The sequence below is a fragment of the Ictidomys tridecemlineatus genome, chromosome 11, assembly GCF_052094955.1.
Source record: "Ictidomys tridecemlineatus isolate mIctTri1 chromosome 11, mIctTri1.hap1, whole genome shotgun sequence".
NCBI classification, from domain to species: domain Eukaryota; kingdom Metazoa; phylum Chordata; class Mammalia; order Rodentia; family Sciuridae; genus Ictidomys; species Ictidomys tridecemlineatus.
This window is the reverse complement of record NC_135487.1, coordinates 3,400,120-3,425,740: the sequence shown is the minus strand read 5'-3', so window position 1 is coordinate 3,425,740 and position 25,621 is coordinate 3,400,120. Positions and strand designations below refer to the sequence as shown.

At 52.2% G+C, this 25,621-nt stretch overlaps 2 protein-coding genes across 27 annotated transcripts; one reads left to right on the top strand and one right to left on the bottom strand.

Annotated features, from left to right (window-relative positions):
• The first annotated feature begins 1,985 nt into the window (after nucleotides 1-1,985).
• On the top strand, nucleotides 1,986-11,126 carry Icmt (isoprenylcysteine carboxyl methyltransferase). Of its 4 annotated transcripts, none has more exons than XM_078025127.1 (6): nucleotides 1,986-2,268; nucleotides 2,987-3,075; nucleotides 4,038-4,207; nucleotides 5,476-5,693; nucleotides 6,831-6,935; nucleotides 7,912-8,145. In XM_078025127.1, exons 1-5 carry the CDS (start codon nucleotides 2,074-2,076, stop codon nucleotides 6,888-6,890), a joined length of 732 nt encoding a protein of 243 aa, XP_077881253.1. In that variant the 5' UTR covers nucleotides 1,986-2,073; the 3' UTR covers nucleotides 6,891-6,935; nucleotides 7,912-8,145. The 4 variants fall into 4 exon arrangements, with proteins under 4 accessions (XP_077881253.1, XP_077881252.1, XP_077881254.1 ...); XM_078025126.1 differs by having other exon boundaries at nucleotides 7,866-7,996; XM_078025128.1 differs by lacking the exon at nucleotides 6,831-6,935 and having other exon boundaries at nucleotides 1,987-2,268; nucleotides 7,912-11,126.
• Nucleotides 11,020-24,395, bottom strand: Rnf207 (ring finger protein 207). 23 transcript variants are annotated; one of them, XM_040287825.2, is made up of 18 exons: nucleotides 24,066-24,374; nucleotides 23,416-23,606; nucleotides 22,676-22,808; nucleotides 21,379-21,532; nucleotides 21,205-21,286; nucleotides 21,056-21,131; nucleotides 20,849-20,989; nucleotides 20,425-20,471; nucleotides 20,108-20,180; nucleotides 19,952-20,020; nucleotides 19,361-19,429; nucleotides 19,186-19,274; nucleotides 18,074-18,260; nucleotides 17,795-17,980; nucleotides 17,491-17,542; nucleotides 17,066-17,183; nucleotides 13,034-13,114; nucleotides 11,020-12,256 (listed from the first exon to the last, which is right to left on the bottom strand). In XM_040287825.2, the coding sequence occupies exons 1-18, from the start codon at nucleotides 24,069-24,071 to the stop codon at nucleotides 12,085-12,087; spliced, it is 1,926 nt and encodes a 641-aa protein (XP_040143759.2). In that variant the 5' UTR covers nucleotides 24,072-24,374; the 3' UTR covers nucleotides 11,020-12,084. The 23 variants fall into 23 exon arrangements, 19 of the variants coding, with proteins under 19 accessions (XP_040143759.2, XP_040143760.2, XP_040143762.2 ...); XM_040287826.2 differs by having other exon boundaries at nucleotides 20,849-20,974; nucleotides 21,388-21,532; nucleotides 24,066-24,371; XM_040287820.2 differs by lacking the exons at nucleotides 11,020-12,256; nucleotides 13,034-13,114 and adding an exon at nucleotides 13,121-15,003 and having other exon boundaries at nucleotides 24,066-24,150; nucleotides 24,283-24,395.
• Nucleotides 24,396-25,621: the final 1,226 nt, after the last annotated feature.

Below are 25,621 nucleotides of genomic sequence, written 5' to 3'. Positions count from 1 at the left end.
CCAGAGGAGGTGCGTTCCCAGTCTGAGTTGATTTTTTTCCCAGGGGACCAAGTTCCCTCCCTAAAGGGAAGGTACATTGAGCACCCTCTAGTGGCTCCTAGGTGTCCTGGCACAGAGGGGAGGTCCTGGTCTGGAGGAGGCCAGGAGAAATGGTGGCAGTTCCCACTCAGCCCCCAGTAACTGTAGCATGCAGGCCTACTTCCCATATGACACAGCAACTCCATGTCTTTAGTTTTAAAACACTGTATCTCTTTCCAATTCCCATCAACCAGCAAATGGCTCCTGAGCATTATTTCAACTTGATACTACTGAGCTTTAATAGAATTAGTATCAATTCCATGACAGTGGAATCAGGATCTCCATTTTACAGGAAATTGAATTCATAGGATTGTCCTGCACAGAGTCAGAGTATTGGGGCCTGGGTTTGCTGGCCCAGGCTCTCCATCCACGTGCTCAGACATCAGTGCTCTTGCCAGGATATGCAGGGACAGAGGAGAGATGGGTGGCTCAGATGCAGGGTTCACTGATCACTGACCTTGATGCTTTTTTACCACCACCCTGGGCTCTAGCCTCCCCCAGAGCCTGTCCCCATCCTGTCTCAGACTATCTTTTGCTTTTGCCTTTCAAATCCAGTGCCATTCCTCCCTCCCTCTCTGCCTGGCTGGCTGCTCTCATTTTCAGCAGCAGGCAGGCACATCCAGTTCCTGAGGGCCCCAAGGCTTAACCCCAGCATCTTTTCCTCAAAGCTTCCTCATCCTGCAGCTCTCTCACCCACAGGCCTCCCCAAGGTGGTCTCTCACCCCATCCTTACTTTGATTCTTTCTCATGTCCACCTCTGCACTGTTTATCCTAACCATTTACTTGCTTGCCTTTTCCTTTCATTGCCACTCTCTGAGCTCCCCAGGGACAAAAGCATTTAGTCTTTTAAAAATGAAGTGCAAGCCAGGCCAAAATGGTGCCTTTCTGTAATCCCAGCTACCTTGGAGGTTGAAGCAGGAGGATGAAAAATTTAAGGCTAGCTGGGCAACTCAGGGAGACTTTGTGAAAATAAAAGGGACTCAGTGGTAGAGTGCTTGCTTAGCACACCTGAGACCCTGGCTTCATCCCCACCACACACACACACATACGCGAAGGCCAGGGACAAGAGAGGTCGACCAGTGGGTATTGCTACCGTGGGATGGGAGTAATTCTTGTGTTCTGGGGCATAGCAGGGTGAAGGTACTGAACAATAAATAACACACCACAAACCTTAAAATAGAAGAGAGGAATGGAATTGATAAAAGTTTAGGGAGGGATATGCTAATCACCTTGAGTTGATCCCTACCCAAGGTAGATAGGAACAAAAACTGCATGGAACCTCACATATGGGCAAGTATGATGCGTCAATCAAAAACAATAAAACGAGAAGGGTAATTTCTTATTTCAACAGTAATATATGGTCATCGTTGACGGGGTGGAAACTACAAAAACCTACAAGGGCAAGAGAAGCGGCCCAGAGCGGGGGCACCTCAAGGTGTTTGCAGTTACATAACGTTAGCCTCCATTCCATCATTTCCCAGGCTCCGCGCGCGGCTCCCCCGGGTGAGTCAGGATCTCACGGTCAAGTTTTGCATCGTGCTTTCCAGGCGCTGCAGCCCACCCAGTGCACTCCCGCCACCGGGGGGAGGAGGGGGCGGGCCCCGCGCCGATCGCCGCGCGCGGAGGTAGGTCTAGGGACCATGCGGGGCCGGCCTTCTAATTTCAAGAATTTGAGGGGCGGGCCACCTTCTAACCGACGCCGCGGCATTTCCCGATCAGCTCGCAGCCGCTCGGACAGGGCCAGGAAGTCCTTGAGGGGCCGGCGGGGCGGGGCCGGCGGGGCCGGAGGGGCGGGGCGTTCCCGCCAAATTCGGGCCACCGGCCGCTCTGGGAGGTGTTCTCGCGAGAACTCGCGGGCGGCGCGCAGCTCCGGGCAGTGCCCTTCCCGGGCCGGCGTCGGCGGCGCAGTGCGCAGGCGCGGCCGGCGGGTTTCCCCGGCTACTGTCGGCGCCGCCGCCCGCTCGACCGCCGCCGGCTCGTCCGCCGCCCTGCGCCATGGCGGGCTGCGCGGCGCGGGCTCCGCCGGGCTCCGAGGCGCGCCTCAGCCTCGCCACCTTCCTGCTGGGCGCCTCGGTGCTCGCGCTGCCGCTGCTCACGCGCGCCGGCCTGCAGGGCCGCACCGGGCTGGCGCTCTACGTGGCCGGGCTCAACGCGCTGCTGCTGCTGCTCTACCGGCCGCCGCGCTACCAGGTGCGGCCGGGCGGGGGCCGGGGCGGGCCGGACCCGCGGGGCGGTGGTCTGGGTGGGGCCCGGGGCCCCCTCCGGGGCCAGGCCTGCCTCCCACGGACGATTTCCTCGGCGGCGCGTTCAGGTCGCCCGAGGGCCCCTCCTCGCCGCCCGTGGGTGTCCTACTGCAGCTCCTGCCATACACACCTGCCGCAGGGAGCGAGCCCACGGGCTCTTTTATGTAATGCGAGGTGGGGAGTCTTCCTGCTGCCAGGTCGGGGGCACTGGCCCCTGAAGGGACTGGGCCCAGAGTTTCCGGAGTGGGGCGTCCAAGACCTACCTCCGCGCCCGGCCACCCGCGCGGGTCTCAGCTGGGTTTAAGCTCTTTCCCAGGAGTCCGGAATAATAGTAGCGGTGATAGTAATAGTGACTAGAGCCAAAATGTGTGTGCCAGTTACTCTTAGGTGGATAATCTCACTGCAGTCCTACATGGCAGGTCCTAGTGTCGTCCCTTTGGTGTAAAGGAGAAAACTGAGGTCCAGAGACCACATTGGTTGCTCAAGGCCACAGCCAGAGGGGGCAGGTGCAGGATTTGAATCCAGGTGGCCCTGCTTCACCCCCTTAACCTCTGAGTGAGTGGGCTGTCTGTCTCACTGGTGGCCTGCTTATCTCAGGAAGAGTGGCAGCCTGGGTCTGGGCTCTGAGACAGCCAGTGACTGAGCTTCTTTTGGGTCCATTTCAGATAGCCATCCGTGCTTGTTTCCTTGGCTTTGTGTTTGGCTGCGGTGTGCTGCTAAGTTTTAGCCAGTCTTCCTGGAATCACTTTGGCTGGTAAGAAGTACTTGGGAATGATGGTGTTGAGGCAACGGTAGACAGAGTACAGGGTCAGTAGTGGCCTTTCCTCAGTCATGTCTGGTCTCGACTGGCAGAAGGCTGTTTAGGGTTCTGTGGAAATGAAGCCTTCTGGCTTCCACCTAGATCCCCAGGTTTCAGACCTTGTAAACTTCACCCATTGGTTGATTCTGTTGCAGAAACAGGTACGCGGCTCCCTCCCCAGAGCTGCCTTCACCCACACTTGCTACACTGGGACAACATTGAGTAAGGCAACAGGCCCTTCCTGGATGAGGGTTAGGTCCTTGGTGAAGGGAAGGGGCAGGGCTCCAGCTGGACTTCCTAAGCCTTTTCCAGCTCCAGTGTCTGTTAGGTCACATCTAATGCATCCTATGGCCAGTGTTGTGTCTCCCCTACACTCTCAGTCCCTTGAGCCTTCTAGTCTCTGACCTGGATATGAACCCTAGCTTCAAGGTAAAAAGCTTTATCTCCTTTTATCACTATACCGATCCATCTAATCCTTCTTTGCTGGAACTAATTTAATTTTCTTGAATTTAATTTCCAACATAAATCACTACTTTTTGTTGATATTTCCCTTTTTCATTTTAAAATGGGTATTGTCATTTTAAAAGAACAGAAGGGCCCATAATGCCTCCTTCGCCTATGGATTTCTTGTTTGATAGTCAAAAAGAGCAGCCAGGTATAGTGGCCAAACTGTAATCCCAGTAACTTGGGAGGCTGAGGCAGAGGGATCACAAGTTCAAGTCCAGCCTCAGCTACTTAGTGAGGCCCTAGGCAATTTAGCCAGACCCTGTCCCAAAAAATGAAACTAAAAAAGAGAGGAGGGACACAGATGTAGCACAGTGGTAGAATTAGGGACAGTGTAGCAGAACCAGATCTGTACTTTTACTGAATGCTAACTTGTTTCTCGCACCCCAATTTACTTTTTTTTTTTTTAATAGGTATGTGTGCTCACTGTCATTATTCCACTATTCTGAATACTTAGTGACAGCTGTCAATAATCCCAAAAGCCTGTCATTGGATTCCTTTCTTCTGAATCACAGTCTGGAGTACACAGTGGCTGCTCTTTCTTCTTGGATAGAATTCACACTTGAAAATATCTTTTGGCCAGGTTAGTGTGCCCTACTTTTCCTGCTGGAGGGGAGAAGGATGGCTTCCCTGTGGGCCAAGGACAGTGACATTGGTTCACCTTTTAGATCTAATCTCCCCTGAGCGATTCTCCCCAGCCCTCTGTCCTCACTAAGCTATTTATAAGGACAAGCTGTGCTTGAGAAATGGGCTTCTGGATTTCAAATTGAGGCTGTGTTGACCTTTTGCTTTAAATCCTGCATAATGTAGTTCAACAGCTAAAATGACATCCCCACCTTGATGATTTAATCCTAACTTTGCAGTCAGGTGAAATTTGGATCTGTTCATTGTCTGTGGCTCAAGAAATTTCACAAGGAGATTTGTTAGCAAAACCTCCACATCCGAAGCCTCCTCGGAAACTGAAATCCCATAGCTGATGGAGGAAAGTGTATACGGCTCTTGAAGTCAGGCTGCGGACTGGACCCTTCTCTGCTTCTCCCAGCTGTACTTGTCCCCAAGAGAGGACAAGAGCAAGTGGCCAGGGGGTGAGAGCCCCCATAACTTATTAACTAGGAGGGGAGAACTGCCTCACAGTTGGTTTGTTGGCCCTTGAAACAGATGAATAGTAGTTTAGGGGAGCGTGTTTTCTTATCACTCACTCTTTCATTCATTCACTTTTTGTAGTACTGTGGATTGAACCCAGGGGTGTGCTATTATTGAGCTACATTTACAGCCCCTTTAAAATTTTTTTTTTTTTTTTTTTATTGAGATATGGTTTTGTGAGTTAATGAGGCTCGCCTTGAACTTGTGATACTACTGCCTCAGCCTCTCAAGTAGCTGGACTATAGATATGTGCCACCATGCCTGGCCTCATTCACTTTTCCCCCCGCCCCAATAATTCTCCTTTTATTTTGTTTGCTTTTCATGCGCTAGGGATTAAACCCAGGGCCTCAGAAATGCTAGGCAAGTGCTTTGCCACTGAGCTGTTTCCCTAGCCCTTCATTCACTTTTTTTTTTTTTTTTTACATTTTTATAGTTGTAGATGGACACAATATCTTTATTTTACTTATTTGTTTTTTTATGTGGTGCTGAGGATTGAACCCAGTGCCTCACACATGCTAGACGAGTGCTCCACCACCAAGCCACAACCTCAGCCCCTCACTTGCTGTTAATGTGATGACAAGTGCTAGTTGCCCAAGGTGTGTTTTCTAGTGGTCTGTCCTTGGGGAAATTGGTGAATTTAATCAGTGAAGAGACAGCTCAGTGGCCCACTGTTCTCACTCCCTGTTTGTACCCCATGCCTCTCTGTAGAACTGAAGCAGATCACCTGGCTCAGCACCATGGGGCTGCTGATGGTGGTCTTTGGAGAGTGCCTGAGGAAGGCTGCCATGTTCACAGCTGGCTCCAACTTCAACCACGTGGTGCAGAATGAAAAGTCAGACACCCACACTCTGGTGACAAGTGGAGTGTATGCATGGTTCCGGCACCCTTCCTACGTGGGGTGGTTTTACTGGAGTATTGGGACTCAGGTAGGTATGGTATCAGATATGAGACTGATATCCTTTAATTTACTTTTTTTTTTTTTTTTCATTTTGGTACTGGGAATTGAACCAAGAGTACTTTATGGCTGAATTACATCTCTAGCCCATTTTTGTTTGTGTGTTTTTGAGACAGGATCTCACTAAGTTTCTTGGGCCTTGCTAAGTTGCTGAGGCTGGCTTTGTAGTCCTCCTGCCTTGGCCTCCCAAGTTGCTGGAATTACAGGTGTGGACCAGCATGCTCCACCTTTAATTACTTTTTTACATTTTAAATATTAAAATATGATTTATATACTATAAAGCTCATCATTCAAAGCATATAATTCACTCTCTTTAGTGTATTTGTAAGGTGGTTTGTCTCCTTTAACATGTGCTCCCTGGCTTATTATAAGTAGTAACTTAATAAAAATCAAGAGAACTATAGTCCTTAGGGGTCTTAATCATGTACTAAAATTTGAGCATTATAAACCTTTCCTGACTCTTGATCCACCATCACCACCACCATAGCCTCTCTCTCTAACCTAGATCTGGAGTGTGTCAGAGGTGAGGAGAAGTGGGTTTTGTGGAGGGAGTGAGTGCACTTGGCCATTTGTGGCAGCTCAGTGGGTTTCACCAGAAGTGGGTCTTAATGAGGCCAAGGTACTGTGTTAGGCTAATGAGAGCCAGGGAGGCTTATTCCGTCTCAGGCTTTCTCTTGACCTGCACTTTTGGTTCTAGAAATGAAGATGAAGACAGTAGTGCTTGGAATATCACTCTGTCTGGGGAAGTGCAGTCAGGGCCCCCAGGAATCTCCTTGGCAATGTTTGGTCAGAGGGGACCATACAGCTGATTCCCAGGGTATAGTAGGGGCAGGTAGCCTTGTAGCATTTCTTTTAAAAATTTGTATTTCTGGCCAGGTGTGGGATGATGTCCATCACCCTGGCCTGAGTATCAAAATCCAAGAGGTTGATCTTTCTTTGTAACTTTTAGATTTCTTACCTTAGAGGAGTTACAGAAAAGTCTATGCAGAATGCTGCAGTGAAGAGTGTCAGGTTTATTTTGTGTGTTTGTGTGTGGTGTGGGGATTGAACTCGGGGCACTCTACAACTGAGCTACATTCTCAGCCCTTTTTATTTTATTTTGAAATAGTCCTTGCTAAGTTGTCCAGGCTGGACTCAAACTTGCAATCCTCCTTCCTCGGCCTCCTGAGTAGTTGGGATGACAGACCTGTGTCACCATGTTCACCTGATGAGTGTGAGTTCTAATGTGAAAGTAGTTTAATTTCTGTTAATGATACCCTGGCTCCCTGAGACCCTAACATTATTTAAAGAGTCTCTGGGATGAGAGTGGAAAGTTTGGAAGCTGGAACCTTTAACATGTGCTCCCTGGCTTATTATAAGTAAAAACTAAATAAAAATCAATTCAATAGGTAATGTCACTACTGCAAAAGGGTTCATTTCTTTTCTTTTCTTTTTTTTTTTTTTTAAGAGAGTAAGAGAGGAGAGAGAGAGAATTTTTAATATTTATTTTTTAGTTCTCGGGGACACAACATCTTTGTTGGTATGTGGTGCTGAGGATCGAACCCAGGCCGCACGCATGCCAGGCAAGCACACTACCGCTTGAGCCACATCCCCAGCCCAGGGTTCATTTCTTTACCTTTGTTCTGTAACAACAGAGTTTTGTTAGCAGGGAGTTACTTAACAAGCCTAGCCAGGAGGTGGCTCCTGTAATTCCAGCTACTCAGGAGGCTCACACAGGAGGATCACAAACTTGAAGCCAACCTGGGAAGTTTAGACCCTTTCTCAAAAAATAATAATGGTGGCCAGGTGCAGTGGTGCACGCCTGTAGTCTCAGCTGAGATTTGGGAGGCCAAGGCAGGAGGATCACGAGTTCAAAGCCAGCCTCAGCAAAAGCAAGGTGCTAAGCAACTCAGTGACACCCTGTCTCTAAATAAAATACAAAATAGGGCTGGGCTGGGAATGTGGTTCAGTGGTTGAGTGCCCCTGAGTTCAATCCCCAGTACCCACACCCCCCAAAATAATAAGGCTTGGGATAGAGCTAAGTGGTACAACACTTGCCTAGCACTTGCCAGGCCCTGGGTTCAGTCCTCAGAGAAATTCTTAGGGTATTGTCTGGGGTGTAGAACCTCTCTAACCCTGGTCACATCGGTGTTTCCTCTGCCAGGTGATGCTGTGTAACCCCATCTGCGGTGTCGTTTATGCCCTGACAGTGTGGCGATTCTTCCGTGACCGGACAGAGGAAGAAGAAATATCACTGATTCACTTCTTTGGAGAGGAGTACCTGGAGTATAAAAAGAGGGTGCCCACAGGTCTGCCTTTCATAAAGGGAGTCAAGGTGGAGCTATGATGGGCGGGGGCCTCGAGGGACCACGGGCCACTGGCCCCATGTAGCCCAGGACAAAACTGCTTTCAGTTGGCCCCTGAGGAATGAATTTTCTTAATCATTTTGTATGTCACTAATTACTCTTCTGGATGTCACCCCAAGACCAAATGGTCAGAAGGCCTTAGGACCAAAGGACCCCCTGGAGCAATCCGTTCTTTTGCTGAATCAAGGCAGGACATAGATTAACAATGAACAAGAAACAAACTACAGCAATATTCATCCGTGCCCCTTCTCAAGTGCCCTGGTGAGAATCCAGGCCACAGTCCGGTGCCCTGAGGCCAGAGTGTATTTGCGTTGTCCCAGGTCTCCCCAGGAGAGGCGGATGCTGCTGCTGCAGAGCTTCTGCCGCAGAAACAGTGGTGGGTGTGTCGCTGCTTATCAGCATTAAAAAATGTGTTGAAAACCTTTAATTTAACACAAACAACAGCACAGCTTTAACCTCTTTATTCTGTCCTTATGCATGAACATCTATATAATTCTAATGATACTTCCTTATATGACACTTTGGCTCTTCATACATTTAATCGTATTTACAAGCTATTTTTTATAAATAGCAGCATAAATTCAAAGGAGCTTACTTGGTATTTCTAGTTCCAGCTTTGATCTGGCAGCAAGTAGGCACAGCCCTCTCTGATTTGGCTGTGTAGCATTGTGTGACCTTGGGCACCCCAGGCCAAGGGACTGTGGGTCCTTGGGCTTTCCTGGAGTTTTGGTTCCTGCTCTCCTGCTATGGTGACAGGCAAGTCAAAGATGTGTTTATTTTTCCCTTCTCCAAGAAGTGCTTACTGAATGCCTGCTCTGTGTAAGGCATCGTGAAACACTGAGAAATACTGCTGTTTTATTTGTGGTTTTATTCTCATTTTAATAACTTGTATTTTTGTGTTTCAATGTAAATCTGTGAAACTTTTTTTTTTTTCCTCTCAAAATTACATTTTTCCCTGTGCTGCGTCAGGCAATCTTTTCTAAAAGGTTTTAGCAGCACCTACAACTGCAAATTCAGGCAAAGCAACTCAAAAATCCTCTGTAAAGCAGATCCTCACAAGTGAGGTTCAGTCAGCGTTTTTGTTTTGCAAGTCTGGGGAGAGCAGTTGGCTCTCTGAGTCAAGCCTCAAAGCCTTAAGAGGTGAGACCTTTGTCTAGTCCTGGACTGGACAGGAACTTGGTCTCCTTGTGAAATCCTTCCTGGCAGTTTGTAGTGGTGCTAATGAAGCACGAATGTGAAGGTGGCATTGGTGTGTGCCCAGAGCGCTGCTCGGTCACCACTATGCCGCATGGCTTTTGAGGAGCCACTGAACCCATGCTCAGACTTCCCCATCTGCAGAATGGGGTCAATACCACCTACCTCACAGGGGTGTTGTGAGGACTTAGAAGAACAATGTTGAACATTTTTAATTCTTAGAGGGATGACATAATGAAATTATACAGTGTGAGCTACGTGGAGATGGATTTGGTTAGCTGTGCACATAACCTAAAGTGTGTGTTCAAAAGAGCATTTTCCCAGCTCAGAAATGTTACTTATTTCTAGATCTCATGGCTTAATTTTTTTGTTGTTAGGTATACCAAAGAGGCTTATGGGTTTGTCGATTACCAGCATGATGCTTGCTGGTCTGAGAACCGCGGCCCTCACGGCAGGGTGTGAGGCAGGGCGTCTGGCAAGTCCACGGCTGCAGCAGCACTGAGTTCCTGTGGTGGGAACCATGTCTGTCAGGGCACGGTACGCCTGCACTCAATTCTGGGACCCTGAGTCAGGCCGTCAGCTTTTGCAGACCACACTTACCAGGACTACAGACTGACAAGGGTGTGGTTGGGTTTTTGGCAGCCATCGCCAGCTTTTCAAGGGAAAGTTCTTTCTCACTGCATTTAAGCAAGACTGGACCCAGCCTCCATTCCCCTTAGGGGCCGCGAGGTTGTTTCTGATGGATGGAGAGCAGCTAATGATGGCCCCTGGTGTATAGGTGGTAAGGCTGGGTGTTGGCATTTGATGTCAGCATCCATCTGCTGGAGGGCAGGAAGCCTGCCTCCTTGCCAGGCCCAGGAGCAAAGGATCCTAGGTCTTGAGGTTCCACAGTGATGCTGCCTCACACCACTGGAGGCTGACTACGTCCTATTTTAAAGAGTAATTTCTGTGGTATGGGTAGTGAGAGGACTCCTACCCTCACTGTAATCCCAGGCAGGAGACGGCCATTGCTTAGGGATGAAAGGTGAACTGTGAGTTGACCTTGCCTGCTGCTGTGATCTGGAGATTATTTTTTCAAATGTAGCAGTGACAGGCCTGTGGCAGAGAATCAGGTCAATGAGCAAAGGCTTTTCAGGTACTTGCTGTAAAGGCCATGTTACCAGTTTCCTCACATTGAGAAACTGTCAGATTTCTTTGCAAGTTTGAAAGTGGATATTCTTAAATGAAGAATGGGTACTGCACAGAAAGAAAGCTTCTTTGAAACAGCATAAAATGAGATCTGCAGGCTGCTGCTGAGCAGAGGAGAGTTGAAGTTGGTGAAGAGGTAGAAGGTGAGCCCCTGAGGCGTGTCCCTGGTGTCCCTCCTTGGCACGAGCTGCTTCTTAAGCCTAGAAAGTATGCTTTATTGATGGCTCACTTACTTACCAACCGGGGATTGGTATGACAGGAAAACGTTCTTAGACCACTGAGCTGTGTCCGTGTCACTTGGTGAGGTCTCAGCCAGAGCTCCTTGGTCACATCCTGCACAGGCACGGTGAGCCCCTGTTCCCTCTGCACTTTCTCACTGCCTTAGGTAGTTGCACCCACCCTAGTTTGCTTTCCTAGTGGCTCAGCAGGGCTAGAGACCTCAGCCTCTCTGAGTGGTGGGAAGCGCTTGCTCTGTGGCTGCTTGTCCTGGGCCTGGAAGATCCCGCCAGCCTGAGGGAGGCAGCCCATCCCGTCACAAGGAGAGGGACTTACAGAGTAATTATTCTACTCTTTTTACATGCAGAAATGTTTATTTAAATATTTTCAATTGGATTTTCTTTCACAGATACTGATTATTCTTTCCAATTCTTAAATAAATAAAACTGTACTTGATTTCACTACAGATGACAGTGTGATTGTGTGGGATGTGGAAGCAGGAGGTGATCACACACCTCTGATGACCTGGTTAAGGGAGGTCTGGAGCTGCCGGCATCAGGTCAGGCCGGCTGTGCCTCCTTGGCCTGCTCCGAGGTCCTGCCTCTGCCCAGTTCCTAAGGACGGGTTCCTCTTGCCTTAGGCTGTCATGCAGGTTTGTGCTCCTTTGGGATGTGGACTTCAGTATTTCTTTATGGATGTGCAGGCCTCCAGTTGAGACCATGGAATCGACTTGAATGTTTGCCTAAAATGTGACTATCTGGGCATCAAACTTGAATGTTAAGTCTCACAGATGGTTTTGTTAAGCACTCGTTAAGAAGGGTGCTTAATGGAAGCTGGCTGGGAGAGACTGCTGGGAGACGGCCTGCTGCACTGGGCTTTCCTTGCCACGAGAGGCACAAAGGACAGTGAAGGTGGCTGGGGAAAGCCCCAGGTGTAAAGTGGAAATCTGCACAGGGCTGGCCAGAGGCCGTCCCAGCTTCACAACCTCTGCCCTTGCCATGTTGTGAGTCACTGCTCAGATTACTGGGTGGAACGTTCTGGTTGCACCAGGTCTACAGTGGGCTGTGTAGCAGGAGAAACTGGATTCCTTGGCAGCAGAGTGGGTGCTGTGCCTGATAGAGTCTTGTTATCTAAAACAGATGGCATCAGAGTACAGGGCTCAGCCCCAGCACCATGAGCGGTGCTGAGCAAGGCGCATTGCAGTCAGCGTGTTTGCTGGTTGGACGTGTCCCCCCAGGAGTGGAAAATCATCCCCATGTGAGCTTGTGCCCTGGGAACACGGAGGAGTGCAGCAGCCTAGCCTGGCTTTACTTTTCAATCAAGTGTCACCTTTGAAAGAAGTGACCATAATGAGAACAACCTTTTCTTAAGTGTCCCAGTCTCGATGTGTTCGTTGTGAGTCCAGCTGGTTGTATGGGGCTAAGTTGGCTGCTCTCTGCATGTGGGGAGGTCATCCCCATTTTTCTGCTTGGATCTGAGATGGTCTCGGTTCTTCAGTGGAGGATCTTCTGAGACGCCACTCAGAGCCCTGCTGCTTCCTTTGGACTCCGAGGTCTTCTCTCCCTTCTCCACGGCACTTCCTGGATCATTCCTAAAGGAACAATTTAACATAAGCTCATCTACTCTGCTCCCCTTACTTCACTGGTGTCCAGTCTGTCCAAAGATTTCACAATGGAAAACTTTTGGAAGTCCCCAGTAGGTGACTGCGTCTCACACCCAGAAGTGCCTGCGACTTATCAAGGATTCTCAGAGTGAAAGCCTTTCCCCAGGACAAGGTGGTTAGCTGCCCAAACATGAGCATATTCAGGTGGTTTCAGCAACTTCTGGCAGTGAACTCTGGATCCAAGGTCCCCTGAAGCCTTGCAGGGGAGGGTGGGACTCGTCTCTGCATTGTCCCCAAGCACACTAGAATTCTAGACACTTCAGCTAATTGCTAGACTTCCCCTGACCTGTGACTAAAACCAGCCTGTGACCTATCATACTGCACTCTGTCTCTGCATCGCAAGTATTTAGGCAAACACTGGCTCCCAGGAGAGTGACACCACCCAATCCTCCTCAGCCATTCCTCAGTCGCTTGTAAAGCTTGCAGCCCTTGGTGGTGTAAGGGAATGCAGGCAGCTCCCTAGGCCATTTATCATTGTGTTACGTCCTATCAAAGTCCCATGTATCATCTAGGAAGTCACTGGTTTAAGCACCCATCCAAGTTAAAAGCCTCCCTGACCTTTTTTACAAACCGTAATCTGGCTGAGGCCACAGAGCTGATGGGTGGCGAGCTGGCCCACGGGGCGATGAAGCCCATCCACTTTCCTTGCATTTGCCTCTGACATCAAATTCCTTGCCACTGTTGGGCTGGGAAGACCTGCATTACCTGGCCAGGGTCTCGCTACTCCTGCTGCCATCATACGTGCTTTGTAGAGTCTCTGACTGTTCATCCACAGGCAGCTGAAACCTGGGTGAGAGACACGGGCACCAAGACTGGGAGGTGACAGAGGCAGCCCACTGCGTGGCTCCAGGCCTTTGGCACCCAAAGCAAGCTTAAGCCAACGCTCCAGGGCCCACCTGAGCTTCCCTCTTGTAGCCCTGGAACAGTTACCAAGGCCCAGTGGTTTTCCAGGGCCCAGTAAGTCACAGGTGACAGTAGAAGACGGGAAGTCAGGCCTGGCTCTTGTGAAGCTACTTGCTGTTTAGGGAGGTACCTCAAGGTGGGACAGAAGCAGAGTGGCCAGGCAGTGTAGTGACAATGAGCAATTCCTGCTCTAATCAGGGTGGTTTGGGAGGCCTCTGCTGACGTTCCATCTGAGACCCGAGTGAGGAGAACCTCAGGACAACCTAAGTAAGAACCTTCATCAGGGGCCAAGAAGTGAGAGCTAGTCTAGCTTTGGGGGAACTGAAAGGCCATTGTGACCATAGTGTTGTGAGGGGCCAACATGGTCAGAGGTGGACAGGAAAGGGCCCCTGGGAGAGCTATCAGGCCTTGTGGTGGTAGGAATAATAGACTCAAAAGATCATTGGCTGGGCACAGTGGTGTACACCTATAATCCCAGCTACTCGGGAGGCTGAGACAGGAGGATTGCAAGTTTGAGACCAGCCTCAACAATTTAACAAGACCCTATCATAAAATTTTAAAAAATTTTTTTTAAAAAGAGCTTAGTGCAGTGGCGCATTCCTGTAATCCCAGAGGCTTAGGAGGCTGAGGCAAGTGGGGAGAATCTCCAGTTCAAAGCTCACCTCAGCAACAGCAAGGTGCTAAGCAACTCAGACCCCGTCTCTATAAATACAAAATAGGGCTGGGGGTGTGGCTCAGTGGTACAGTGTTCCTGGATTTAATTCTGAGTACCCCACCACCACCAAAAAACAAACAAAAACCCAAAAGATCACTGGCTGAACGGCATGCTGAAGGGATGCCTGGCTGTGGGGCTTGGTATTTGGTCAGAAGAGATCAAAGTGGGAAGACTGCACTGGAGAGTTTAGTCCACAAAACTTGGAGACTGGTTGGAAATGGGGTGAGTGAGAAGGAGTCAGGAAATCTCCTAGCTGCCTTGTTGGAGTTCCTGCCATCCCTTGAGTGTGTGCGATACTGTTGACGGAGATAAGGAGACAGGCCTGGTGTGTGCGGGGAGGACACCAAGAGTCCTGCTGGCCACTCTTCTGAGCTGACATGCCTCTTAGACATCCAGGCCGAGACTCCAGGGAGGAGGCAGTTGGAGGTGAGTGTGGAGTAGGAGAGCACGGTGCTGGGAGGGATTGTGGGGGTGGGATGTCATCTGCCTGGCGATGGGGCTTTACAGCCAGGGATGCTGGGCTGGCGGTGTAGCTAGCACTACAGCATGTGCTCAGCTTACTCGAGAGCCTGGGTTCAATCAGGAGAGGACACCAACATGGCAGAAGCCGGCCATCAGACCCAGGGCCAGCTGTGCACTGACGGCCCACCACGAGAACCCTCAGGAGGCAGGGAACTAGTAGTCTCAGGACCTCTCGACAGTAAGGGTGGGACCCAGATAGGATGCGCTGGTGAGAGTTGAGCTCTTTCTCACTGTGCAGAAGTCTGAAAGTTAATTCTTAGAGGGCACAAGCCACAGCTGAGAAGTAAACAGAAAGCCAGGACTAAATGGAATGTATACAAAACTCCACAGAAAGGCCCTCCAGGAGGGCGACTGGAAAAGAACCTGACATTGGGCGTTCCAAAAACACAAGAACACACCCCACGTCCCCTGAGCCACCCTGCAGACCCCTTCCAGTGAAGCACCAGCTACAGTGTGCCCAGAGCTTCCATCTGTCGCTGTGCCTCCAGCCCCACTCACTCCTGAACCGAGCAGACATCCGACATCCGAGGAGAGCCTTGACCGTGGGAGACAGGGACGAAACAAACAAAAAGTAACGTGGAGAAGACATTAGGGATAAAACTTCCAAAAGAAAAAAACACAACTACCTATCAGTTTCAGAGGAGTAAGAGAGTGTCTCCAGAAAAAAAAAAAAAAAAAAAAGAATACAATGGAGAAAGAATTAGAGTAGGAAAAATCCTCTTAGAATTAAAACCAAGCTAGAAACAATCAGCTTGTCAGAAGGTAAATCCCACTGAAAGTATAAGACAGAGAATGTAAAAAGAAGGGCTGACATCCAACAACAGGAATTCCAAAAGGAGAAACAGGGGAGAAACCAACTAATTAAAAATGAAATATGTCAGGGTGCAGTGGTGCGCACCTCTAATCTCAATGACTCGGGAGGCTGAGGTGGGAAGATCTCAAGTTTGAGGTCAGCCTCAGCAATTTAGTGATAACCTATCTCAAAAAATGAGAAGGCTGGGGATGTAGCTCAGTGATAGAGTGCCCCTGGATTCAATCCCCAGTACCACAAGGAAGGAAGGAAGGAAGAAAAAAGTCAAAACAGGACATGAATTTCCAGAATGAGTACCCAAGGACACCAAGTACATACACCAAATATACCAACATCTAAACCAATGGATGGAAATAGACTCTTGGCAATGTGAAATTTAGGCCACAGGAACGAGAGAAGATTCTACAAGCTTCCACAGAGAATAAGTAGGTCACCTTACAAGGATTAGGAAGCAATGCCTTCAGACTTTTCAAAAACATCCTTTGAAACTAAAAGATAATCAAGCAATGCTTTCAAAGGAAAGTCCTTCCCAGTCTAGAATTTCCAGTCTAGAATTCAAGACTCAGTGAAACCATCAGTCAAGTGTGAGGTGGAAAAGAGACATCTTAAGACCTGTGCTGTCCAAAATGTGCTTCCTGAACCTCCATTCTCCAGAAGCTGCTGGGGGAAGGGCTCCACCAAACATGACCAAGGAAATGGGCACATGAGACAAGGGCAGGGCAGATGGGATCCAGGAGGGTGGTGCAGAGAGTCCAGGCCCCAGCTGTGCACCTGTGCACCTGGGGCTGCGTGAAGGAGAGACGGGCACATGAAGATCTCTGTGCCACTCCTCAATCCCAGTCCTGGGGATTAAATCCAGGGAACTCTATCTCTGAGCTGCATCCCCAGCCCTTTTAGTTTTTACTTTAAGACAGGGTCTTACTAAATTGCCCAGGCTGGTTCAAACTTGCTATCCTACTGCCTCTGCCTCCCAAATCACTGGGATTACAGGCATGCGTTATCGATCCCGGCACAGAATGCTTTTTTTTTTTTTAGTTGTCAATGGAACTTAATTTTTATTTATTTATATGCAGTGCTGAGAACTAACCCAGTGCCTCACACATGCTAGGCAAGCACTCTACCACTGAGCCACCACCACAGCCCCCTGGCACACATTTTGATGCCTGCCTACAGTGCTGAGAGGGGCCTGCTCCAGACCTCGCTTGTCCTGACATGTGCTGATGAAGTTCCTGTTCCCTCCTTCATGTCTGCTGCTTGGATATGACACTCTCAAGATGTTCTGTCTGCCTATATTTTTTAAGTAGGGTCTCACTAAGTTGCTGAGGGCCTAATTTTGCTGGGTATAGCCTCAAACATGCAATCCTCCTGCCTCAGCCTCCCAAGTCACTGGGATCACAGGTATGTGCCATTGCACCTGGCTGTTCCTTCTGCTTCCACCTACTACTACTATTTTTTTTTTTAATTTTAGGTGGATACGATATCTTTATTTTATTTTTATGTGGTGCTAAGGATTGAACCCAGTGCCTCATGCACGCTAGGTGAGCGCTCTACCACTGAGCCACAATGCTAGTCCTTCCACCTACTTCTGAGGGCTGCCGGGAGCCATCCTGTGCCTGCTGAGCAGACCACTTACTATGACCACATTTTTGCAGCTATCTAACAGCTGGTTGGTTTGTCCAGAACCCTGATTACCTGCCTGCTGACTGTCCTGAAAAGGGCCCTTCTGAGGTATGTCACCTTATCCACATGCATGCTGAAGTGCCCTGGTAACACCCGCTGGCCTTACCTGGGCTCCAGCCGTTCCTTCACCTTGGCGATGGAGCGGACATAGGGTGTGATCTGCTTGGTGATGGTGGTCAGGTGGGCATTCTCCTGCTTCAGCTGGAGAAGGTCATGGAGCTGGGCTGTGGAGCCCAAGGCCAGAGTGTTGGTCTTGCTGGCATTAGACTCTAAAACTCAAGCCCAGCACCATCTAAAGACCCCAACGGTTTGAATGGTCATCTCTAATGAGTGGGTGGGGCACTTGGTGGGACATCCTACTCACCGCCTCCTGACCTTACATGCACACGTGGGCCTGTTAGCAGGTGTGAGGCCAAGCCAAGCCCCCAGGGGAGAAGCAGGTGTGTAAGTCTGGTTAGTGTCTGACTAGCTCCCCGCTAGCAGGTGGGTCAGCTGCCGCACAGGGCTTCACTAGTGGCCAGCTTCCTGGACCTTCATAAACCTCCTGCTCATTGGCTACTCGCTGGTAGGATTCCTCCCAAATCTGAAAGAGACAAGTGAGATGCTAGATGTGGCATTGGTGGCATTTCTACCTCAGCCATTCAGAGCCGTACAGTTTCCCCAGCAGGGCCCATGTCATTCCTGTGGCCAAGACTCCAGGTTCCAGAACCTGCTACGTGGGAGTCTGGAGGAGCCGCAGGCCAGGCTCTGTTTCACCCCGCCTCCCTGCCCCACCTTGGGTAGCCCATGTTCTTTTGACAGGCAGGGCTGCAGCCCTGTTCCTAGGGAGAGCTACCTCTTGGAAGATGGCTCTCATGCCCTCCACAGAGCTGTACTCAGAGGCGATCCGTGCGTCCAGCCGCAGGGACCTGCTCAGAATGTCCCCCATGATCTCGGCCTTGATGAGGGAGTGGTGTCTCGTGAGGTCGCGGTGCAATTCCTGCACCTGGTCCTTCAGGTTCTGCACCTCCGCCTGCAGCCCCTGCATGCAGAGGCCAGGAGGGCTGGGGTCACTGCAGGAGCCCCTCTGGAGGGGTAACTACAAGGAGGGCCCTGCAGGGCCCCAGCCCCTCACCCGGTAGGAGTCCTCATAGTGGCGGCAGTGCTCTGTGAAGGGAGTGTCCTCGCCCTCAGCCAGGAGCACCTTGGTGCTGATGGAGCGGTGCAGCGTGGGCTTCTGGACTGGGGACCCTGGCGTCTTTCTCACTGGGGAGGGGCATCTGGGCCCCATCAGCACCTTGGGTCCTGCACCCCCTGCCAGCCTGGGGGAAGAGCCAGTGTGGATGCAAGACAGGCAGTGCCGCTCTTCCCTTCCCCTGCCTCCAGGGTGCCGGTGCTCCACTACCCTGTCAACCCCACGCAGGGCACAACCACTCAGCTCTGGAAAGACATTCTGGAAAGACATTCCATACCCAGTGACACTGACATCTATGATTTTCTTCCCCTGGTACCAGGGAATTGGACCAGAGGTGCTTATCACTGAGCCACATCCCCAGCCCTTTTTATGTTTTGTTTTGAGAGAGTACCTTGCTAAATTTATATTTTATATTTATATTTTAGTTGTGGTTGGACACAATACCTTTATTTTTGTTCTCTTATTTTATATGTGGTGTTGAGAATTGAACCCAGGGCCTCCCCTGGGCTAGGGGAGCAGGCCACCCCTGAGCCACACCCCCAGCCCCTGCTGGTAGGTTTTAAAGGTCCTCTCAGATGCGGTGTTAATGTGGGAGGAGGGCAAGTCCCACTGCATTCCCAGGGGCATGGGGTACCAGTGTGCTCACTGCCATGCTGGGCAGAGAAAGTCTGAGCCCACACCAGGTTCTCCCGCTCTCTGGGGCTTTTAGGCCACACACACCAGTTCCCACATTTATCTTATCTCCTCTTCCTTGGCTCCAAGCCCCCACCCCCATCCCCATGCAATATCCAACCCAGCCCCAGTGGCTCCAGCCTGGGGGGGGGGGGAGGGCTGCCTACAGGAGGCGGAGGGGAAGTCCCACCTCGTTCCCATCTATTCTAATAGCCCTCCTGCGTGGAGGGTCCATGGCACCTAGACACCCAGCGGAGAGCCGACCTAACTGAGAGGACTGAGGAGGCAAGGAGCGTGCAAAGCCTTTCACTGACAATCTAGTCGCTGGGTGCTGGTGCTGGTGCTGGAGACCAGGCACCAGCTCCCTAGGTCATGCTCACGTATTGGCGGCAGACGCAGCCGGGCGTGGCCCCAGCAGCAGCAGTGGCTCCAGGCAGTGTGCGAATTCTGCATGGTGGTCGCTGGCGATCTGGGTGGCAGAACTGTCATGAGGTGACCTCCCCTTCCCTGAGGGATACCCACTCCCACCCAGGCCCAGTAGAACCACGTGCCCACCTTGCTGCTCTGCGCTGGTCTTAGGCGATGCGGCCCTGTGACTATGCTCTGCAGCCTCTCCATCAGCTCCTATGGCGGGAGCCGGGAGGGGGCTCAGGCTGAGCCGGTGTGGCAGGGAGGGGGCCGCCAGCCGGCAGGAAGAGGGGAGGTGGAGGGACTTTAGCATATTGCCTGATGTCCTATGAGACCCCAACCCTATTCTGGGATTGGCCCAGACAACTCTTCCACCAAATCCATAGGAAAGAAGGTAGCAGGGCTCCAGCAGATATTTATTTATTTATTGGGGATGCTGGAGATTGAACTCAGGGTACTCCACCAGGGAGCTACACCTCCAGTCTAGTCTTTTTAGAGGGTTTCACTGAACTGCATAGGATGGCCTGGAATTTACAGTCCTCCTGCCTCAGCCTCCTGAGTTGTTGGGATTACAGGTGTGCACCACATGTCCAGCATCATTGTCCTGTTAAAAGAGACTCGCCTGGCCCCTAAAGGGTTGGTGGATGACAGAGTGGAGGAGGGAGAGGCAAGCCCAGCCTGCAGGTGGCAGGACTGGCTCTGGTGGGGAAGGGGAGACTGGGGAACTGGGAGACTCACATAGCCCAGGTCCAGGAACTCAGCCTTGTTGGCCAAGCTGAGGAAGGAAGAGCAGATGACCAGGTGAACCTGCCAAAGGGGAAGATGCCTGGTGGCTGGCCAAGGGAGGAGGGGCCCTCTATGCCCCAGCGCCTGACCCCGCAGCCTTTCCCTTACCTGTAGAGTGGGCAGCAGAGCAGCCAAGTGGGAGAGCTGCTCCTTGAAGGCCTTGTCTTTCTCATCGTATTGGCTGGGGAAGGGCACACTGCCTAGTCTCCGACAGGACAGCTGACCACCCCACCTCAAGGGTCCCAGAACCTGCAGTGTCATCACCCCTCCAGCTCCGTAGGTCCTTCCCTGTGTCCTGAGCACCCACTCTCCTTTGCTGGTGGACACCTGATGTTTTGCTCCCCAGTTAGGGTAAAGCCTGCAAAGGCCCAGGCTTGGAGCTGGGTATATGGAGGCCAGGGTGTGAGGGGACTGCCACCACTCACCTCTGCACAGCCTGTAGCAGCAGTGCTTTCCTCTCTGCCAGTTTGTCCTGGGGGAGACAGCCCACCACTCACCTGGCTGATTCACCCCCTCCCTGCCCTGTGGTCTGGATAGTGAAGACTGGTTATCTCTCCACCCACTGGCTGAGAGCCCAAGTACCCTCACCTTAAATGTCACCTCCTGGGTGCAATCTTCCTAGACCACTCCCCACCACTACCACCAGCCTAGGGCAAACCCTGGTGTCCCTCTGGAACTTTCCAGGCAACTGTGATTAGCTCCTAGAAGAGAAGTTCAAGCCCTGCTGCCCTGCTTTGATGACAACTCTACAAGTGAATCCAGGGCCTCTCCGTGTTGTGGGCAACTGCTTGGGGCTGATGGGGCTATAAGGCGGTGGCAGCCACCGGCCAGTCCTCCTCCATCCCTCACCTGCATGCTGCCAAAGAGGGTGTGGATGGCGGCATCTTCCTCAGCTGCGCTGCGCCTCACCTCCTCCACCATGACCTGCAGCAGCGCAATGGCCTCCCGGGTGGCTGTCTGCAGGGCCTTCACGGCCTGGGGAGAGGGGGCCTCAGCCTCTTAACACCCCCACGTTCGCACGCTCCCCCCTCGCGTGGGCCACTGAGCCCCGCTTACCAGCACGGCCTGCTCCAGCCGCTCGCAGCCCTGCACGTAAGCCGACTCCAGGTCCACGCAGTGGGCTCGACTCTCCCTGCGGAAGGCAGCGAATCACACCTGCTCTGGCCACCCCGGCCCAGGAGGGAAGCCCCCCGCCCGCTACCCACCCCTGCATATCCCGGAAACAGCGGATGCACAACAGCGACTTCTTGTCGGTGGAGAACATGATGTAGGGCTCCGCGTGCAGCGCTGCGGGGGCGGGGCAGAGGCTGAGCGCTCTGGGCGGTGCCCGCCTCCCACCCCACCCCACCCCACCCCTGCCCGGGGTCCCCAGGTCGTGCCTCGCTTACTGCACTTCTGGATCACGTCGCGGCTGCGCTGGCCTAGGGCCACAATGTCGTGGCGCGCGAACATGCGTGCCCGGTGCGTCTCGTCGCGGCAGCGCGCACACAGGGGTTGCTCGCAAGTGTTGCAGAAGTACGTGGTCTCGGCGTCCTGGGGGCCAGCGCTGGTTCAGACGGAGCGCTCTAGCCGACTGCGGACTGTGGCCAGCGAGGGAACCACAGCCGCAGAGAGACACCGCTAGCATCGGTCCCAGCCTGGGGCAGATGCGAGGCTAAATGCAGCCCTTTCTTGTGATTCCCACACAGCAGTCTACCTAATACACCCAGGTCCCAGATGAGGACACTGAGGCTCAGAGGCTAAGTAAGCAGGTAGGTGCAAGAAGGAGCAGGTAGAAGAGGCTCCCAGAGGTAGTTCCGTGGCAGGGTGGGTGGGGGAGGGCAGAAAGTGCATTGTAAAATATTTTACAAGGAAGATGGCTGGGCGGGCTTTGACCTTACAAGCCCCCCTTGACTCCCTCAATAGTGGTGAAGTGGTAGAACACACCTTGGCCTTCTGGAGTTATAGTTAGTGGGGGAGGGGAGGGCAGGCACCCCACCCCCAGCCCCCACCCCCAGCCCAGGGCTGTGTCCAGGGTTTGGGTTGCAGTCCTGGCAGTGGACTCAGGGACGGCTATGACAGAACAAATCCCCACTCCTACCTTGGCATTCAAGGCCATATCCTCCCAGGCTCTGCCTGTCCCCATTCCCTCACCTCCCTCCCATCACCTGCACTTCTGGGTCACACAGATCGCAGCCCTTGCCCAGCATGCCCTGGGATTTCACTCCTAGAAGGCTGAGCTTGCTCCCCTTCAGGGCTGTCCAGCCTCCACAGGCCAGACTCTCAGGACCCTTTTCAGTTTGGCTAGAAGCTGGCCTCCAGCTCTGTCGGTTGGGGTAGGGCAGAAACGTCCCTTGCCAACTATCCCTTCCAAACTGCTTACTGTCCTCAGGGTACCACAGGCCTGTGAACTGGACCACCCTTCTGTACCAGTTCACAACTCCACTGAATTGGGGACCTGTAAGCTCTCCTCAAACGGAATGACCTCAACCTTTGCCACTATGGGCTATTCATTCAGCTCCCTTGTTGTGAACTCAGTCTCCCTATTGTAAATGGACCCTATTCCAGGTCCAAGGTGGGGGGGGTTGGAGCACCTACTGGTGGTCTGTCCTCTGAGAATGTGCTGGGTGTATGTTTCAAGGACCAAGCACCCGGGCACCCACTGCTCCCCCACCCCCCAACCCCTGTGGCCCCTGCCTGCTTGCTGCACTCCAGGTCACAGTTGGCACAATGCACAGCCTCCACGCCATCCCTGGAGCTGTCCATGAGGAACTGCAGCAGCCGGTCCACTGGTGGGAGCCAATTGGGACCCTTCACCACGGTCTGGTGTCTGTGGAGAGGCTGCAGCCAAGACCCAGCACCCCTTCCAGGATGCTCTCCCACCTCCCCCCTCACATTCCAGGATGGAGCTATAAACAGCTGCAGCAGGAGGTGGGGTGGGGTGTACTTCGGCCTGACGTCTGCTGTAAATACAGCAGGTAGCTCTTACCCTAACCCAGCCCCCACCCTTGGGCCATCCTGCAAATACCATGGGGTCCCCACCACCATAAAAAGCCACTTCAGGCCACGAGGACCCTCTGAAGGCACTGGGCAAATTTAGGGCACAGCCCAGTAACTTGAGCCAACTTAAGGGTTATGTTGACCTAAGACTTGTGAGACCATAAAGATAGTTACTGGAAGTGTCCTGACCCCTCCTCCAGCCCTGACCTTGCTTCCTGACTTTCTGTGGAAACTCTGGGCTCAGAAATGATTCTTTCCCTGCCTCAATTATTCTGATTTCTAAAATGTGTAGAGGGGGAGTCTGCAAGTTCTGGCCCAAAGGCGGCCAGGGCAGGGTGCAACCTCTCCCAGCCACTTCTAGCCTCGCCCTCCTTCACCTGGGTTTCCCCTCCAGGAAGAGCCAACCTTTCCCTTCGCGGATGATTTGGGGCACTCACTGACACAGCGGGCAGGCCAGGCGGCCGTCCACAGCCCGACCACGAAGGCAGCCGGCACAGAAGTCGTGGAAGCATTCCAGCAGGCACGGACGCTCGTACTGCGCGTGGCACAGAGGGCACACGAGCGGGTGGCCGCTCGCGGTGTCCAGGTCGCCTAGGCCCTCTAGGGGCGTGAAGATAGCTCCCGACATCTGCAAGGACAGCGCAAGTCCGCAGCTGCGGCCCTCACGGTTGCGGGGCCGGTCCCTGGAGGTCCCTCCATCCTCCTACCGCGGACCCTACCAGACGTCCAGTGGTTTTGGAACGGGGAGCTGCTAGGGCCCGGGAGGGTCTTGAGTGCCCAGCGCGGGGAGAACCAACAGAGAGGGCTGGCAAGGAGTCCAGCCACGCGCCGGCAGCCCCTGCTGCCCAGCGCTTGGAGCGCTGCTCGCAGCTGTGGCCCTCCCTAGGAGTCGCTGACCCTGGAAGGACAGGCAGCCGGACTGGGTTTTGCTTCCTCTGCACTCTCCCCTGTCGCCTCTCTTCACTTCTCCCTCTTCCCTCACTCCCACCCCTGGAATTCCACACTCGTTGTCCTTCTGGTGACCTGCTGGCGACGCCCCTTCGGCGCAGCGCACTGAGCGTCGCTCCGCCGCAGTGCTCCGGCCCACCTCCATCAGGGTGGTGCTGCCTCCGGCGCAGCAGGAGCCTAAACCTCACCGGCGGGTCCGCAGCTCTGCCCCGGGGCCACTCCGCCTGGAGGAGAGGGGAGGACGCATAGGCTGGAAAGGACTGTGACCGGCCAGGGTCCGAGGTTCTACTAGACCCGGCGTGAAATGACAGAACTCAGTGCGGCAGGAGTGCGGCGCAGAGCCAGCGAGAGGACACCTTGGCGGGGTCTTCAGGGGTGCAGGGGCCCCCTGCCTAGGTGCCAGTAGAGTGGGTTCTTGCAGGTCCATTTCCTTGATCGCCAAGTGGGGGCGCCAGAGAGCAGCAAACATTTCTCCACAGGCTTTCCAGTGCTTGGGAGGCGGAGCAAGAGGCTTTGGAATCCCAGCCCCACCTTGGTCAAGTTAGCGACCTTTTAGAACTGCACAAATGAGGGGCTGGTCCCGTTAGCTCTGCGTGGGGAGGCACGTCTGTAATCCCAGAGATTGGGAAGGCTGAGGCAGGAGGATCCTAAATTCCAGGTCAGCCTCAGCAATTTAGACCCTCAGTAATTTAGGAAGAACTAGTCTCAAAACAAAAAGGGTTGGGTTTGTAGCTCAGTGGTAAAGCTCCCTTGGATTTAATCCCTAGTACCCCCCCCCCCAAAAAAAAGGCTGGCCCCCACCGAGCTTCCGAATGATTAAGGCCTTATCCCCGTTGTCAGCCAAGTTCCCAGAAGAAGGCTGGGTTTATTTGGGTGGGAGGTGGGGAAGGGAACTGCCTGTCTTTTCAGCAGAGCGCCCTCTGTTCCGATGGCATGGCCAATGCTTGTTCGCCCCATTACCTCCTTTCCTCATTCTCAGTTATCTTGTGTTATCCCTGAAAGCTGCCCCTGTTTCTGCACCTCTTGCAACCAGCCTGACCACAGAAGGTGCTCAATAAAAGTTTAATAAATAGTTAGAGGGAAAAAATATGAGCTAATATTCCAGCCGGGTTTTGAAGGATGCGTTTGCCAGCAGATGAAAGTAAATGCTAGGTTGAAACCACCTGTTCTTTTAAGGTCCTTCCCTAACCCAGGCTGGATTTACGCTTGCAGTCATAACAATAGTAACAATGGCTAATGTTTGCTGGCCAAGGTATTTTCAGTGGTATTAACTGATTTAATCCTGATAACTTTAAAGAGTAGAAAATGTTAACTCTAGTAGGTGGTGGAGCTGATATACAAACTAGGTATGTGCTTTGTAAATAAATGACACATCAGTTTCCCAGTAGGAAGTGGTGTTGTTTTTCTTTGGCAGGGTGGGGGTGGCGGAGTAGTGGCATGGGTTTACTGGAGATTGAACCCAGGGGTGCTTAACCACTGGGCTACATCCCTGCTCTTCTTATTTTATTTTTAAATTTTTATTTAATTTTTGTGTAGTTGTAGATGGACAGCATGCCTTCACTTTTTTATTTTTATGTGGTGCTAAGGATCTAACCCAGTCCTCACACCTGCTAGGCAAATACTCTGCCACTGAGTATTTGCTACTACTCCAGCCCTTTATTTTTTTATTTTGAGACAGGGGCTTGCTAAGTTGCT